This window comes from Bactrocera oleae, chromosome 2, assembly GCF_042242935.1.
Source record: "Bactrocera oleae isolate idBacOlea1 chromosome 2, idBacOlea1, whole genome shotgun sequence".
NCBI classification, from domain to species: domain Eukaryota; kingdom Metazoa; phylum Arthropoda; class Insecta; order Diptera; family Tephritidae; genus Bactrocera; species Bactrocera oleae.
The window spans coordinates 69,788,463-69,807,181 of record NC_091536.1 but is presented as its reverse complement, the minus strand read 5'-3'; the positions used below and the strand labels follow the sequence as shown (position 1 = coordinate 69,807,181).

At 32.4% G+C, this 18,719-nt stretch overlaps 1 protein-coding gene across 2 annotated transcripts; it reads left to right on the top strand.

Annotated features, from left to right (window-relative positions):
* The first annotated feature begins 2,876 nt into the window (after positions 1 to 2,876).
* LOC106616222 (acyl-CoA Delta-9 desaturase) lies at positions 2,877 to 17,776 on the top strand. 2 transcript variants are annotated; one of them, XM_014232787.3, is made up of 5 exons: positions 2,877 to 3,175; positions 3,672 to 4,058; positions 14,779 to 14,909; positions 16,246 to 16,637; positions 16,735 to 17,776. In XM_014232787.3, the coding sequence occupies exons 2-5, from the start codon at positions 3,674 to 3,676 to the stop codon at positions 17,129 to 17,131; spliced, it is 1,305 nt and encodes a 434-aa protein (XP_014088262.1). In that variant the 5' UTR covers positions 2,877 to 3,175; positions 3,672 to 3,673; the 3' UTR covers positions 17,132 to 17,776. The 2 variants fall into 2 exon arrangements, with proteins under 2 accessions (XP_014088262.1, XP_069961682.1); XM_070105581.1 differs by having other exon boundaries at positions 2,878 to 3,033.
* Positions 17,777 to 18,719: the final 943 nt, after the last annotated feature.

Sequence of the window (18,719 nt, the reverse complement as noted above, 5' to 3'; positions counted from 1 at the left end):
AAATTTCCATAACCTAGCCATAAATTAAGATACAAATAATAAAATAAATAATAATAATGTTCAAAAGTGGGCGTGGCCTCGCCTTCTAATAGGTTTACTGTATATATCTCTCAAGTTTCAAGCTATATCATCCAAATTTTCACAGTACATATCAGTTCGATATCTCTTGGGACAGCATTTTACACCCAAGATGATACAAAATTGGACGGTGGGCGTAGCATCGCCCATATTTAGGTGAAATCACATATGTATATCCGAACCTACGCCAACAAATTCAACCCTATTTGGCACTTAAGATTATTTTGATATTTCCATGTAACAGTACGAAAATGGGCAATAACCACACCTACTTCCCATATAACACAACTTTACATTCACTTTCCAGTTCCCATGTACCTAATACAAAGATTTTCAAACTTCCAGTTGACTTTATACCACATACATATATCGGCCAATGTTCTAGTTATTTTAATGAAATTGAGAAAGCGTGTTTTTTTTAATAAAAGTTTATCTTTGTGCGTAAAATGTATAAAATTGGGCTAAAGTTTGCCTCAGCCCCCATAACTTATAACTGATACTCACAATTTTGCAACTTCCGGCTGACTTTATACCATATATTTATATGTTTATATATATATGATATATATATTATATAAAATTGCTTGAAAATAAGTTCTTAAGTATATCTCAGCAATGACAAAAATTAATGCAATCAGCCATTTCTATGCCCCGAATGATATTGGTATAATTTTCGCTGTCGAGAAGTAATATATAGTAATAAAACTAAGTGAATCTATGACCTTTAAAATAATTTAATATGATACCAAATGTGATTGTAATCCAACATTTCGTCGAACAATGATGTTAAACCTTTGTTGTATGTAGCGACTCTTAATATTAAGTTTTGCCAACATCTGAAGGTATTTCCCGGCTTGGATGCTTGTTAGTTGCGTGACTATGAAATGTTCGGTTACACCCGAACTTTGTGCTTCCTTACTTGTTCTAATATAAAATATTTTCCTGTTTAAGATTTCTACTGCAATTAAGGTCAAAAAAGGGCAAATATCCATGGAGACTAAGAGATACATGTTTTTATTTCCTGATCCACGAAGATTAGAGATCACATTTTGGGCCTAAAAGGTATTGTATTTTTCTTGACTTTTATAGGTCAGTTTGTAACTCAGCTATTTTTTAATACGATTTGAACCATATGTTCAGAGATTTTAGCGTTGGCTTGAACAATAATCTATGCCAAATTTCGTGAAGATATTTTCCAATATTTCATAAATTGAGAGACGAGTCGGAAATGTGTATTTTGTGTAACAACTTGAAAAACTGGATGTGCTAGAATACAATATGACAGGGTTATGGTGACAGGGTCCATTCGGAGCGAAGATTTGTTTTATTGAACAATTTTTGTTAATTTCTTTAGCTTCCGTACTATGATAGGTGTTGCCTCTATTGAGGAAAATTATATTATTCCCGCTCAAGAAATATGATAATCGTCTTAAATGCCGTTATTACGTATGGTTAAAATCATTAGACTCGTTGCCTGGACATAGCGGAATCGGGAGCGGTACTATAGCCCAGCTCACATCCAAATGGGACCGAGTTTAATCTCCATTGGCATTTTTGGTTCTAGCACTGGACCAATGGTTCTCGCATGCGCTTAGCATATCTAGGAGATCTACTGAACTAAGTTACTTGCTCTTAGCAAAGTTCACCTTGCTACAATCATAGGGGTTCTTTCTGAACAATGTCCAGTAGGCATTCATGCGATTAGGCCTGTGCCAAACACTTTCTCCTCCATTGTCCAGTATTTGCAAGACTGAGGTTAAAACATCTCGGCAGTCTTACCTTCGGCGAACCAGGAGACATATTCGAAACTGACATTAGCCGTCTCAACAAATTGGTTATAGGTTCAAAGCGCTTTGTCGATTGTTAAGGGTCTTATGGTGAATTATATAGGAGGTTTAATATTAGGTCTAATATAGCCTAATATACATATGTATATAGTTCAGTTCAGACCAATGTAAAATATGATGTTTTGCAAAAAAAGCACAAGTTCGTTCTTGCAGGAGACTTTGATGTTTTTTATTTTATTTTTTTTTTTTTTAAGTTTCGTAATTCCAGAAATGATTGGTATTCTATGTTGACCAATGCTGGTGCAACATCATCAGATATATGTAATTCATCCTTCGCGGTTTAAAAAGAATGTGACCATTCAAGCCAAATTGTCTTAAATCACCAATAGTTTTTATAAATATTGTTTATTTGATCTCTAAAACTTTGAGTACATATTCAAAATGTATTTCTCAGTCGACCCGAATCCACAAACCACCCATATATGTAAACTAATGAATAAATGAACTCACACACATAGAGTTATGTATGTACATATGTATGTGTATATGCTTTGTTAGTATGTACGTGCGTTTGTAGTGCCAAAGTTTTGCCGAAGTGTGCATAGATACACACACACATGCATATGTGTCTGTGAACACCTTAACAACAACAAAAATGCTTGTGAGTATGTATGTGCTACCACACGGCAGATGCTGCTCGTTTTTGTTGTCACCGACTGCTACTGTGCCGCCGCCATTGCCACCGCACCGGCCAACAACTGTACATACGACCGACTGACTGCCCTCTGCTGACACTTGTTGCCGTGTTATAGTTTTTGCTGTTCTGCTGTTCGGCTGTTGTTGCTGCTGCTGTTGTGCTTTTTTGCAGCCAAACGGTACACGCTGCGCCGATTTGTTGCGCCGCTGCTGGCCATTGGCGTGTGCGTTGGTGTGAGTGCGCCCATATGTATGTTGCCTAGGAAGCAGAATCTCAACGTTGCGGCTGTAATCCAATAGATACGAAACTTTTGACTTGACCGAGTTCATTTGTCTTCGGAACGGCGGCGTGTAAAGATCGTTAGAAGTTTGGTGCCGATGAGTAAAACAGGAGTGTAAAAACTCTGAAAAGTTTTTATTCACAAATATTCAGTTTGTAGCGCAGCTTTCGAGTTGTAGACATTCAAAAAAAGTAAGAGCTTTGCTACGAAGTAGTAAACAGAGACGAACTTGAAAGAATTTGAAGCGAACAATATTGAAAAGTTAAGCGAATTTGTGGAAAACAGTGTGCCGTTCCGAGTTTTTCGAAAATAAATTGAATTAAGTGCATTTTGGTATGTGTTTTTGTGCGTAACTCTATGTTTCAAAACTTTTGTCAACAGTTAGACAAAGCGACAACAAGTTGCTAAAGTGCTTAGAAAAATCTCACTAAAATCAAAAACAAAAAAAGAGCAAGAAAATAATTAATAAAAATATTTAACAGCAGCAGTGTGCTCAGAAAATACAAACTTTCATTCCCACAACCGTTACGGAAACTTTATGATTTTTTCCCTTAAAAAAAAAAACAAAAGATATTAAAAAATTTTAAAAGTAATTTAAACAGTGTTAAAGCACTAACTGGGCAACAAAACAAAGAAACACTAAATAAATATACAAACAACCCATGCAAACACAAGAAATAAAAAAATATAAAAATAAAAGTATTGTAAAACTTTCTTTTTTTCCCTTCCTTGTCTTAATAAATGTTTACTTAAATTCGTTTCTAAAGCGAATATCTTAATTCATTTATTATAACAACTCTCTCACACACTCACACTGACTTTTAACTAGAAATGGGTCACCAAGCGACTTCCTCAAGTCACGTTGACAGCACCGCAACGCTGCTTAACGATGGAGCTGAGCTGAAAAAGCGCATCAATGGCACAGCAAACGGCATAAACGAAGCTAAAGTAGCTTCTACCGATGCTGCTGCGCTAGCCGGAGAGGCGCCACCGACAACCAATCCACTGAAGAAGATCGGTCTCTATGAGCCCGTTTACCACGTCAATCTGGAGGAGTATACACGCACCTTTAAGGGTGACAAAGTGTTTGGCGTCGAATTCAAAGCGCCACTCAAATGGGATAAAGTCATACAAATATTTCTGGTGCACATTGTGTGCATTTTGTGTTTCATCGTTTTTCCTTTGGAAAAGCTGAGATTGTACACGACATTATGGGGTAAGTGAGCAAAAGTCGTTTAATAACGAGAGCAATATGAAAATATTGAAATTAGAGCTCGAAAGTATGTGTGTATTAGATAACATGTAAGTTTTAAAGTAAAAACTAATTTTAATTTTTTTTCGAAAACGTTTATTATTTGCATATTTTTTATGGCTTGTATAAATATATACGAGTACATACATATATTAAAAGAAAAAAAAAATTAAGCTTTTAAAGTTACTACCTTTTACTATACATTTTGTAATTTTCATTTTCGAAAACGGTTTATGAATTTTCCAATTCATTCATATTTTTTATTGCATATATAAATATGTAGATACATGAATAGAAAAAATATTTTAAAGCTACTTTAATTTATCAGCGGTTTTCAAAAAGTTTATTTCAAAACATTGTACCGTTATGTTTTTCGCTGCACGGTCTTAGTCTCGCTTTAAGTTGGTGTCACAATTTTCTATTTGTTTTGTAAGTGTTTAAACGTCGTTTTCAACTCCGCTTTGTGCACATATTGTCATCCATTTATACAGTTAGAATTATTGTGCTATCTCATCTTAGATTACAACAGCGTTTTTTTCTTTTTATTGTAACGAAATCGTTACAAGGGCGCCATTCGACTCATTAGGGTTTAATTCGATTATTTTTGTTTTTTTTTTGCACATTTCAGTTATACCATAAATATAGCTGATTTGCAGATTTTGAAACGAATAACGTAGCATGACAGTCATAATGTATAATTTTATTGTTATGTTAGAGTAGAGAAGTTGATCGTAATGGAAATATAGATAGTTAAGTATCTTGTTTTCGAAGTTGTATTGTTAAAAAAATGTTTTGTCAGAAATATTGTGAAAGTAAGCAAAATCAGATACCCATTGTCAAATAAACTTTCAAACGATAATTTTCACGCTATTAGAATTAGAAAATTTTAACTTTTGATAACTCTTACCAAGGAATTGTTTCTGTTTTGTAACTATAGAGAGTTATAACTTTTGTAAGAACAAAAACCAAACAATAAAACACGTTAGCTAAGAATACCTTCCACAAATAATAAAATTTTAATTTGGACCATTTGAAAATTTAATTTAAATTTGTAACTTTTATTTTTTTTAGTTTTGACATTCGAAAACTTTTTGGTCCAAGAACTATAAAAGGATTTTTTACTTATACTTTAAAATTGTATATCGTTAAATTAATTACCATAGAAGATGCTATTTTTTGTGCATATATTTTTTGATTCCGTATTACTTTCAGTAAATTTTTTTTTTTTTTTTACAATTCATTCAATTTTGCATTGAATATTCAAAACGTTTTCTTTGAGCCTGAGTATACTTAAATTATTATATTCATTGACTAACGCATTAAAAGCTTTGGCATTAAACGTAATAATCTCTCAATAATAATGAAAAAAATTTTGTTGGCTATTAACCATTTGACCGCATCACGCATGTTTTAAAACGCACTTCTTGCCAACATTAATTTTTGCACGTTTTGCTTTGCTCATTTTCGGCATTTTTTTCAAGTTTGAGCTGCGGCATATAAAACGAATTATTTTTTGGTTTTTCTTTCTATTTAGTTGGCGCTTATGTGTCATAATTATTTGATTGTTGTTTTGGGCGCTTACATAACCACCATTACGATCGTTGAAAGTACCAAAATAAAAGTTTCCGCAATTGTTGAGTTTTTATGCCGCGCTTTTGTATAAGCTCATGTGATTGCCACTTGTCATTTGTCATTTGTCTATTTTGCATGGTTTCCTTTTCGTTTGCATTTAACGGTTTTTAGTTTTTTCGCTTTTCATGCTTTTTGTCAGACTGTTTATGATATTTGCCGCTCAAATGCATGCTGACAGCATAGATTTACAATGGAACATAAATATAGCGGTAATTGCAAATTATCATTAATTTGATGCAGTGATACTATCTGTAAGCGGAACATAAATGTAAGGTTGGATATATAATATTATATTTGCTTATATCCATTTATCCCAGGTATAAAAATACTATGTCTTGAATTTGGTTGGTCTTTTTACAATAAAGCTCAAGTGGGTCTTGATCGTGACGTCGGCGTGCGTACTTCAATTGCAAACTCGTTGCAAAATTTAACTTAATGCTTGATATTATATCAAAGGGATCTTCGGCACTATTAAGTCCAAGCTGCATTATTTTTCTGAAAATTCATCAACTATTCATTTAGGGCTTATAACTAACATAGTAAGTAACTCAAATTGGAAATTTGAAAAATATTTAGTAATATTTCGATAGGCTAAGTTAGGTTCTAGGGCAGATCCCAAACTTGTACAGAAACTGAAATTTATTAAAAATCTGTCTAGGCGTTTACGTCTAATCCAGCTAACTAACATACATACCATACATACATATACATTTATATATAATTCTTGCTTTCATCACATTAAACATAAGTCTCTGACAAATTTCTGAATTTTTTTATAACTAAAATAAGAAAAGCAATAGCAATTTCATGTTATTTATATTTAGGATTTTATGATCTTTACATTTTTTTCTTTTAGTTGCTTACATACAATAAGTAATTATAAAGCTTTTAATAAGCTCAATTTAGAGATTCGCAATCAAATATTTCATGAAAAAGAAGAAATGATTTATATCATTATAATAGTCTTTTAAGAACGCTCTTTAGACGTTAGTTGATAAACTTTAAATATTCGACTGGTTATATGCCTAAAAAATACACTATAACTTCAAAATCGTTGCCCATTGAGTAGAAAATCTGAATTTTTGAATTTTTTGAATATTACATGCTTGTGATTTTTACGAAAAAAAGTCATATATCGCAAAGCCATATATCACAAAATCAAATAAATCAGTTCGCCTGTATATGTATATGTGTAAAATTATGCACACCTCCTTTTCTCTCCAAAAAAGCTGCTCATTTGTTGGAATCATATGGCTGGCATACAAACTGATCGACCAAAATCAAGCAAAAGATATTTTTATATCCTTTTATGCTATAAGAAATGTATGGTAAGGATTATAGCTTCAGTGTAGCCGAAGTTAGAATTTTTTCCTGTGTTCAACCGATTCTACCGATCTACCTAAATGGCTATGGGATTTTATGAGAATTTTCATCAAGGTAGAAATAAGCTTGCAGGTTTGTCATTGCTGATCCATCACAGTTAACACTGAAAAAAATTAATTTACATACATATATTATGCAAGCAGAATATTGCGAAGACAAAATAGTTGTTTATGAAAGAGTAATTCCCAAAAGCACATATATACATGTATATGTGTAGTATGTATGTATAAATAATGTGTTACCACACAGACTTAAATTGCAATGAAACTAGCTTGAGTTTAAAAATGCCTTGTAAATAATTTAATGTATTTACACACATATACATACATATATGCTTTGTTATATCTACATATGTATGTCTATACATACGAGTAGATACTTAACGCTCTTGACAACGAATTGGCTGGTAAACATTAATTGTTTTCCCCGTGGCCGAATTATGTCACCTTACTCATGCTTTGCGCTACTTGCAAGTATGCATGTGTGTAATTTAATTTTATTTGGAAACAGTTTTTTCTTCTTTTCTGCTGCGTCATCATAAAACGTAACGTCTTCAATAAAACGAGTTTACGAAACGCTTGCTTTGTTGGGGTACGCGTATTGGTGTGTTGGTGCTTCACCGTAAATTTTGTTTCACAAGAAATTGAGCAGATCATTACTTTGTGTATTTTGATATTAATTTTATATATAATAATAATAATAATAATAAATTGACAGCTACGCCTTTAACAGATGCTCCGCCGAAATTTTACGTAGTTTTGTGATATCAGTCGTGAGGATATGATGAATTTGCGGCTTTAAAGGTTTTTAACAGCTGCCAGCTGATGAAGAACTATTATGGGACTAAAATACAAATTTTGGGTTCAGAAATGCCTGCTCTTGTAGATATGTTATAGGTTGACACTTCTTTTTTCTAGTTCGTTTAGAATCTGCAATAACCGGCGAGTATAGTCAATATATTATATAAAGCAAATACAACTTGTGTTAACAGAAGAATGATGAATTTTCATGATTTTACACATAACTATGCACATGCATATACATGTGTGTTTGTATGGCATATGCATGCGTAATCTTGGGAATAATCATGGAAAACCCTAAGAGGATACAATTACAAAGTTTCGTTTTTACATTTTAAATAAATTAATTTTAAGATACAATTTATGGATCACTGTGAAAACCAACTCAGGTTAAAATTTATTGTTGTAAAATCTGCACATGCAATTCTTTTCTGGCTACCCCGAAAACCACAGACTAAACATACATACATACACTTGCATTGGTGGTTTCACTCTTTTTTTATGTTTTGCTCTTTCTACTCTGCCCAGCCTAGTCTTTTCGTCTGGTTTCTTGACATTGAGCCAACGACAAAGTGTGCGGAAGATCAGTTAATGTTATCGCGATGCTTTTCGTAAGACCCACCGTGTTCGGCTGAATGGCCGCTTGCACGTGCCACATATACGTCAATGTGTGTGCGATATCGCTGCAGTTCACATGTGAAATAAGGAGTTGGCATGTTCTGCTTAAAAACTTTAATTTTTTGTTTATTTTTAAAAGCTACATACTTCAAGTACGTGTTTGCATTTCTGAGTGATTAAACTGTTGCGTCAAAAATTTATTGATTGTTTCTTGGTATTTTTAGCGTAGCAGCTGAACTATTTAAGGTTGAAATTTGCACAGCATGTATCAAGGGCCACTTCAATATTAAAGGATGGGGTTTTTACGCATATTTTCAAAAAATGTTTACTCGTTGGTTGATTGCATTTATTTAGTTTCATTTTTTATACCCTGAACAGGGTATATTAAGTTTGCCACGAAGTTTCTAACATCCAAAATGAAACGTCAGAGACCTTATAGAATATACTTACATACAATATAAATAAATGATCAGCGTGACGAGCTGAGTCGAGATATTTTCGTCTGTCTGTATATACGCGAACTAGTCTCTCAGTTTTTGAGATATCGTTGTGAAATTTTGCATACGTCCGTTTTTCTTCATGAAGCTGCTCAGTTGTCGGAACCGCCGTTATCGGGCCACCATATCATACATACATGTACATATGTATATCTACGACACAAACTGGTCAAAATGATGTCTTTGTGTGGAAAACTTTTTTAAATATTTGATAAGATATCTTCACGAAATTTGGCACAGATTATTGCTCAAAGCAAGGGTATTCTGTAATCCTAAAATAAGTTCAATAATAGGTGGAAAGCGTTTGAAGTAAGAATGCGACTTACCATCACAACAAATGAGGGAAAAGCAAATTGTCTTGCGGTGACTTAATTATATATTGAATATTTACAATATTACTCTTTACTTTTAATTTATTAGGCCAGATTGTAATTATAACAGTACATTTTGAAGTCAAAATCAAAAATTTCCTTAGACAGCTTTCATAATCAAATTGTTTATGATAATTTGAGTATGTGTGAATGCCAAACACAGTGACTCAATTTACATCTTAATTGCCTCAACTATTGGAACTATGTGATAATGACATTCATTTAAAATTTAAGGCCTTATTTTCTATATTGTAATACTAAAATGTAGTATAAAAAGTTTATATATTGCGTACTAATAAGTCCGGGACTTGCAGTTTCCGGCTAAGATTACAAGTTCCTTCTAAAAGCGGGCATCACTCGCTAGCGCATAATAACCAGTGTATTTTCGTAAAGAGAAAATCTTCTTCTTCAAAACTCCATAAACAGTCAGGGTTTTGTCTTTTGGCACCTACTTGTAAGCAACAGGAAAATGTTTTGGAAGTTAAAGCGACTATTAAAAGTTAAAAACCGTTTAAAATTTGTTATACTCGCAATTGAGTTAGATAAAGATTTTTCTATAGTTATAAATCGATGAATCAATGCAATAATATCATTTTTTTAATCTTCTTATAGCATAAAAAGGTATAAAAATATAAACGTTAAACAACAAATTTATCTCAAAATTTTAATATCATTTTCGTAATAGTCGAAACGCCCAATAAATACAAATTGAAATGGCTTATGCGTATGAAGTAGATACGAAAGAATTGTACATTGGTTGCCAATTAATATTGAATCACCAATTAAAATTTAAAGCGATTTTAGAGTTTTAAAACGAAAAAAAATAAGCAAAAAGTGAAAAAGCTAAAGAAATAATATGCTGGCGAACCGCAATCAATTTGCACTTGTTTACGATTTTTTAGGGAATTCCCCCTTTGCATGCGGAAATTGAATGAATTATTTTTTACGTATATTAACTTTCTGCAAAAAAGTGTTTTTCTAGCAATATCAATAATTACTTAGCTATTTTAAAATGGTTTGTTGAGTGTTATACACATACACATATAAGGGTACTCGTGTGTGTAAAAATCTGAACGCCAAGATCTTGTTTCCTACCTTCGCAAATGTAGAGTTTTTGGAAATGGCACATACAAGTACATATAAGGTATACCTGGTTATATATTTGTCATAAATATAGTATATATATATAGTCAATATTATACATGCAAATATAAATTTACGTATAAATAAATAAACAAACATACAGATGTACATATACGAGCACCCACGAATATTTGATTCAAACTTTATGCTTATAAGTATATTTTTACAATGATTCGCGGTGTCTTCTCTCGATTGTAAAATTTACTCACATACTTTCTAAAATGATTTCATCACTTTCCATCTTTTTTGTTTGCGCTCTTCTTTGTCTCACTTGACACAATAATATTAAAAATAAATAAAAACGCACGTAATTATGCACTTAAGCTTATGTACTTGTATGTGCCTATTGACCTTCGCGTCGTTAAGTGGACGATCAATTTCTCCTCGTTTTCTCAATTCGAAACAGATTGGCGAACTTTTTTCTGAAAGTTATAACCATCAAAGTACCGAACTAAGTTGTTCCTCAATACAATACGCATTGAAGTCGGACACTCTCGAATGATTTTGATTTTAGTAAATGTGCGTAATAACCGGTTTAGGCTACTAACCAAAAAGTAAAATCCATATATTGATAAATTTACAACAAAAGAAGAAACCGAGTGTGTTGAAGGTTAATTCTGCTTATTCCAAATGATCAACAAACTATTGCAAGCGGACTGTAGCTGAACAACAATTAAATTATTTGATATACATATATATTTATATATAGGTATATTGTTTGTGTAGAATAAGCATTTGTAAATGAATATATATATGTATGCAGTATAGTAACGTATAGCTGCTCACATATACTAAGACGTGTGGGTCTTCCCACTTCCAGTCCATTTAGATGGTTTTATAATTGCATTAAGTATACTCGTATACTATTGTAAACATTTGTTTTGTACTTGTATGCTTATTTTGCTAGAACTAATTATAACTAGAGATATCTGTGACATAAACTGTCAAAGTAAATACAAATGTTTGACAGAAAACGAACTCATAGAGCTAATTTCATTTTTTGATTTTCATTATTAAAAAGGTTTATAACTCAAAAATAAAGCTGGTTGTTAGTTTTAATTAACTTGCTTGATGTTTGATTGTGCCCCAAATTTCTTTAATATGTACTTGTAGTATCGAATGTCGATTTAAATTTAATCTGTATTTTCCCTTGCAAACCTCAATTTCAAATCGTTAATATTCTAATCAACCTCGATAACTAATTCGATAGAATATTTCGTTATCTTAGCGATTGCTCTTTTGCCACTCGATTTAATATTTTAAGAATATTTACGTATGTACAATCTAATCGAAATTGACCCGGACTGACAAAAAAATACATTTCCGCAGTTTGTAATACAAATCTTTATTATTGCTTTCATAACAGACTTCTGAGACAATCAAGCAAATTTCGCCTCTATTAAACGTCACTATTATTAATGCTTTGGTTTAATGTAGGGTCCTCAGCTACATTGTCCAGCATCTCTTTTGCGTCCACTACTTCGTTTTAGCAAAAGTTTAAGGTTTTTTGATATGAGTCTAGCATTGTCACGCTTCATACCCAAACCATTAAGCAAAATGTGTTGAGTCAATCCGTAAGAAATGTTGAGATCTTCTGTTATCTCTCCGATGCCAACATGACGATTTTTAAGCGCTGACTCGCATTAGGCAAATTTTTTACGACTTCACGACTTTCACTGAATACTTTGTGCTACACAAATACTTATGTACGCGAGAAAGTAGACTTCCCAAAATATTTCTGCAACATTTTCAATGATTTCGTGGCCGGATTCCATGGAAAAAATTTCAAGCAAACTCGTTGTTCATTTTTTCCATGGTAAAATTCACCAGACAATATGTAGACCAAACTTCACACGAACATGAAAAGTGCTTGGAAAATTTTTTTCGCGATTCGGTTTGCGCGCAAAGTTTTGATGATAAATCTGGATGATATATAAAAATATAATATATTTATTTGAAAATACTTTGACCTACAATCCAGCTTAATATCAGACAATTAGTTAATGCTTCCTTTCTCAAAACATATGTCTATGGAATACTTAGATTTCAGAAATCGCTCTCACGCTAGTTCCAAATAGACAGATAAAAATCTATTGAAGTAATTCTAAATAAAAAAACACCATTAAGACTTATACAAAATTAATAATTTATTAAATTTCTTTATAATTGATACACATTGGTTCTCGGTCTAGTTCATTTTTAGTTCGCTCATTCTAGTTGTAAGCTAAACGATACAACTGTTCTAGTTGTAAACTAGTCAGAATTCAGCCACGAATTTCAAGTTGTAAACCAATGTGTTGGTTTCTAATACTGTGTGTGTGTACATATATTCTATGATATACGAATATGCCATGCATACAACGCCGAATTATATTCTGCACGCATGGGCGTTGACTGTTATTGTAATCTTACCGAGTTTGTTAAGAGTGGAGAATTCCATAAAACGAGCACATAAGTGTGTATGATAATTGGTTGGAAATTTTTTGTGTTTCTCTAAAGTTTAGTTAGTCAATATTAAAATTGAATTTGCATAAAGAGTTAATTTGAGGACAAAATCGTAAAAAACTCTAGAGCTATTATGACAAAGCAACATCTTTGATGTGTGTATACCCTTTTCTGCAATTCATTCTCCCTGAAATATGTGTTATGTGTGCTATAGAATTGCAAAAACTGATGCTGAGCCATTAAGAAAGTAGTTGTTTGAAGTTATTGGGTAAGTTATACGCGGGGATTTACAATATTTTTATTTTTATTTTTCGTGTTATGTTAAAATTTGATTTTCTAATATGAAATGAAATAGTTTTCGTCTACTAAAGAATTTATTTGATCCTCTTGCCTACATATATTGGAGCAAATAATATATTATCTGCTAATATCGTTCAATAACCAAATATTTAATATGCCAAATAAATTTCATGGAATGAAAGACGTTTAAGTATTAACAGGCTATATAATGAAAATCTATTAGAATTTGGTCTTTGAGATAATAGTTGCTAATATAACAGGTAGAATTTACTATATACGGATTTAACTAGATAAGGACTAGTATTCTAAACTGCCCACACCCATTCTAAAAGTTTATTTTGACCATTAATTTAAGAAGAAAATAAAAAGCAAATTTGGGAGATCGTTCCGAATAATTATACTCGACAAAAATATTTCAAATGAAGATGCAGTTTTGGAGATATTTTTAATTTAAAAGTTTCGTTTAAAGATGTCGTTTTGAACAATACTTCGAAAAAAAACATCTAAAATCGTTAGAGATCGAAGCATACTTTTTGTAAGAGGAATATTTTCAGTGAAGAAATCTTAATTACATGTATATATACATATAAAACAATGAATTTAGTTCAGATTCTTATTCGGATAATGCCATTATAATGAAAATCGTCCAGAAAATTAGTATTCGCATAATTCTATTAAGGATCTTTCATGTAAATCATTAATAATACTTAAAGTTCTTAATCAGTAAAATATATGTATATGCTATAGTCACATTAAATCTGAACAATTTCTTTGGAAATTGCATCGTTGTCTAGGACAATAATCTATGCCAAATTTATCAAAGATGTCTAGTCAAATGAAATAGCTTTCCATACAAGCACTTGATTCCGATCCTTCAGTTTATATGGCAGCTCTATGCTATAGTAACCCGTTCCAATAAATGAACAGCTTCTTGGTGAGAAAAGGACAGTTAAAAAAACCCTGTTACGGGTATAAAACCCATTTAAGGAGCATAACTTGTGTGTAAGAACATAAGGTGAATTTGGGAATTAATAGAACCTACTTACCCTATTAAGTCTTTTAAAATTGTAAGGATATATTTACACATATTTTAAAAATGCATAAACAAATTGTTAAAGAACACAAAAAATTCGATTTTTGATCATGCAAAAAATTTGATAGTGATCGGATCATTTGTGTCCGAGTAATCACTCAAGCAAATTTGATAAATGTTATTTTGAGAAAAAGCATATGAAGATAAACTGATGGATTTTTAGAGGTATAGAATAAAGGAATTCCTAATATCTATATTTTTATATATAAGTACTTGTTTATGTACAAATTTATAATATTACTTTATATATTTACTTCTCTATCGTTTTCCGAAAGTCATGCCTCAAAAAGCATTCTGTCAATAATATTAAGTTAAGCAAAACTTATGTAATCAAACCTTAACACATGTACATAAATAATTATTACTAATAATTTCTCTCTTTCCCTCTCTTATCGATTACAGCCTTCTTTATGGGCGGCGTTGCCGGTTTTGGCGTAACTGCTGGTGCTCATCGCTTTTGGACACATCGTTCCTTCAAGGCCAATGTACCGTTACGTAGCATATTGATGCTTTGCTTCTCGGTGGCCGGGCAGGTAATGAAATACCAGTAGTAAATTAAGTAATTAACCTGCATTACTAACAGATTACAATCACTCACTGTACTTAGACGAGTGCATTGTCTATTGTTCGCATGTTTGTTAGCGTATTTATCAATTACCGTCAGCACTATATTTCCGGTTTAAGTGTGTTTTATAAGAAAGACATGTGTGTTACTTATAATGAATTGAAATTGTTAAGAAAATGTGTTAAAGCAAGCCATTAACAGGGTTAATTAAGCTTTTAATTAGCCGGCATTGCTTGTGCATGCCGATTTTATTGCCAATTTTTGAATGCATTAACTAACATTTTTTAATTATGCCTAAAGTGTCATTGCTATTCATGTGAGCACACATTTATATTTACTTAGTCATACATAAAGTACACGTACGCGTTATTAAATGTGTGTATTATGTCTCAAAATTAACAAAAAAACAGTTTCTCTCTATACATTTGAACTGAAGTTATTTTAAAAGTCTCCACATTAACACAAAGTAGCTAATTGTCTTCTATACAAGTATATCCTAAAATGACTAATTTTTTTTGTTAAATTACTAACCATGAATATATTGTACAATACATGACCATGGAAATTGTTTTTGGTATAGTATTCCCTGCGTAATTAGTACGCAGTTATTACATTTTTCAGGTTATTTAAATCACTAGTCTGAATTTCGTCACATTATTGAGTCAATTTGAGGTAATTACACTTAATTTTTGATGAATACTTAACCGTTGGCTTAATAATGTATGTAATAATAAAAGATTACTAAACTATTTTAGGATATATTGATATACATTATTAATCCCTCAATCTTGCTCTATCAGAAAAAAAAAGTTTGAAAATTTTCAAAAATTCATCAACTTTTTGTAGAGCAATTAAGTGGGGCATACTGTAAATCCAATTTGCATATCTTTGCGTCAATCTTTTTAACAATTTATAGTTGTAATAAAAATAAATATTTTTACACCTCAATAGGGCTTGGCACCTTGTAAAATATTTAAGTACATTCACATAAGTTTGAAGTCCTCAGAAATATTTTAATTAAGTGTGTGTTGTGTAAACAGCCATTTACTGAAACATTCAGTTATGCCATAAAAAATTTAAAATTTTTGTTTAAAAGTTGCATATTTTCTATGGAAGTTTACAGCAGACGCTTAATTTATAAAATTAGTAAATTTACTCTATTGGTAATATATGCGAAATTCGCTAATTGACTAAATTAAACACTTGTCTAAAACTCCTATTATTTCCATATGAAATCGCTTACAAAGAAATCTTGACTTCACGCCTTTGTTTTTTCTTTGTTTCTTCTTTTTTTCGCTTTTCAGAATACGCTCTACGATTGGGTGCGTGATCATCGTGTACATCACAAATACTCGGAAACCGATGCTGATCCACACAACTCGAATCGTGGTTTCTTTTTCGCTCACGTCGGCTGGCTTATGATGCTGAAGCATCCAGAAGTTTTACGTCGCGGCCGTCAGCTGGATTTGAGCGATGTAATGAACGATCCTGTTGTGCAGTTCCATCAGAAATACTTTATACCCTTGAAAATAATGCTCTGCTTTGTATTGCCCACCATGGTGCCAATCTACTTTTGGGGTGAGGAATTCCATTTGGCCTTCATTACACAATGTCTCTTCCGTTATGTTAGCAGTTTGAACTTCACATGGTCGGTGAATAGCGCCGCTCACATGTTCGGCACACGGCCGTATGATAAGTAAGTAGAAATTTTTTATTTATTTATATGATAAAATCCTGTTATCTGATTTTAGTTACTCCCTATTAATTAACTTTTACTCCTTTTCTTTTAACAGTCGCATCAGACCCACTGAGAACATTTACGTCTCTATCATTGCCATGGGTGAAGGCTGGCACAACTATCACCATGTTTTTCCCTGGGACTACAAAGCAGCTGAACTTGGTAACTATTTTGGCAACTTCACCACAATGATTTTAGATGCCTTCCATCGTATTGGTTGGGCTTGGGATATGAAGGAACCGTCGAAGGATTTAGTGCGTCGCGTTATTGACAAATATGGTGATGGCACACACCCCACGACAGATAGGTCAACTGAAACACCATCGGTTGGACATTTTCATTATGCGGAGATACCCGATCCTGAATTTGACGCATCCGATGCTGAGTCGAGCAGCACGGAGAGCACAAAGCTAGATGAGAATGAGAATTTGAAGAAGAAAGTGCAAACGTAGAATTCAGTTAGTAGTTGGTGATTAAAATGCTAACTATGGACTGGGTGTAAGTGAGCGTGAGACGTCAGAGCTCCTAAAAATATGGACGTGTGGCTGTTTATTTAATTTTTTTTCATAATGCGTAAGTAAGTGCATATGTCACATACATATAGTATGTATGTATTGGCATAAATATGTGCTTATAATAAATAATGGGTGTTCCGTTTATACATAGATATACATACTTATACATACATTATATAAATTATATTTGCATAATTATCTAGAAACAAAAGCCGGGTAAGATATGTATGTCATTCGTTTTTTGTCGGGTTAAGTGGAATGCACATTCAAGCACTTTGGAATAAATAAATAGGTTTTTAAGCGAAAATATGACAAATGCGTCACAAGTAAAAGATATTCTAGTACCAGCTTGTAAGAATCTTAAATTTATGAAACATTTTTTGTACTATGTAAACACACAAGCGAGATAATTGTGCTGCAAATGATTTACAATTAGTCAGTTAAGGCAACATTCTCAATCACAATGCAAATTTATATTACTAAAATTATTTTTATTAGTAAGTAAGTGTGTTCATTTGTGAACGAAATTTTGATGTACAATAAAAAAATATATCAAATTAAATTACTAAACGTTAAAAAATATTTACTGGTCTTTTATTAAAAGTCTGCAAATTTTTGTTAAATTGTCTGTCCTCAATATCTTCAGTACAAGAGAGAGGCATGGTGTCCTTATATAGGCCTCTGGAACAACTGACTTAAAAAATATAAAAACGATTTTCATTAGTGGACAAATTCAAAACAGTAATATTTTACCATCTGATTAAATTTGACCCAGATTGGTACAATAAAACTGCGCGCGCTAACATAATCGATACATTTTTTTCCCTAGATTAGTACGACCATTGTTTGTGTTCGTGTGAAGTGTGATCTGCCTGTGTCAAATAGTGTCCGTCTGTCAGCTGTTTTTTTACGACGCGCACACTTTGTTAGGCGACTTTTCATTGGAAAGAAATGTAACAATGAGTTTGCTAGAAATTTGGTGTTTCCAATGGAGCCATGGCTTCGGTGAAATCTTACATACGTGTTTTGGGGTGTTTACTTTATCACCAACACAAGTATTTGAGTAGAACAACGCATTTAATGAAGGTCGTGAAATCATCGAAAACTTACCTCTGTTAACGACGATAGCATCGAAAAATAGAGAGATAGCAGAGGATCTCAACATCTCTAATGGATCGACTCAACACATTTTGGTTAATATTTTGGGTATAAAGCGTGTTAATATTAGATTCGTATCAAAAGTTGATGAACCTTTTGCAAAAACGACGTCGAATAGAGGTCGCAAAAGAGGTCGCAAAAGAGTAGACAACGTAGCTGACATGCCGTTCATTCAACGCATTATTATTGGTGACGGGACGTGGATTTATGAATATGACGTTGACACTGTACAATAATAAGTGTATGAAAAATTGTATTAAGCGTTGGCATGCCTGTTTTGGCTCAGAAACCTACTTTGAAGACGATAATAAAATATTGTACGTAAAATACATTGGTATATATGTTGTTATGGGTTAAGATTATTACG

Coding starts and splice junctions, on each gene's coding strand:
- LOC106616222 (XM_014232787.3), top strand. CDS start 3,674: ATGGGTCACCAAGCGACTTCCTCAAGTCACGTTGACAGCACCGCAACG. Junction 4,059..14,778: donor ATTGTACACGACATTATGGG/GTAAGTGAGCAA, acceptor TATCGATTACAG/CCTTCTTTATGGGCGGCGTT. Junction 16,638..16,734: donor GGCACACGGCCGTATGATAA/GTAAGTAGAAAT, acceptor TTCTTTTAACAG/TCGCATCAGACCCACTGAGA.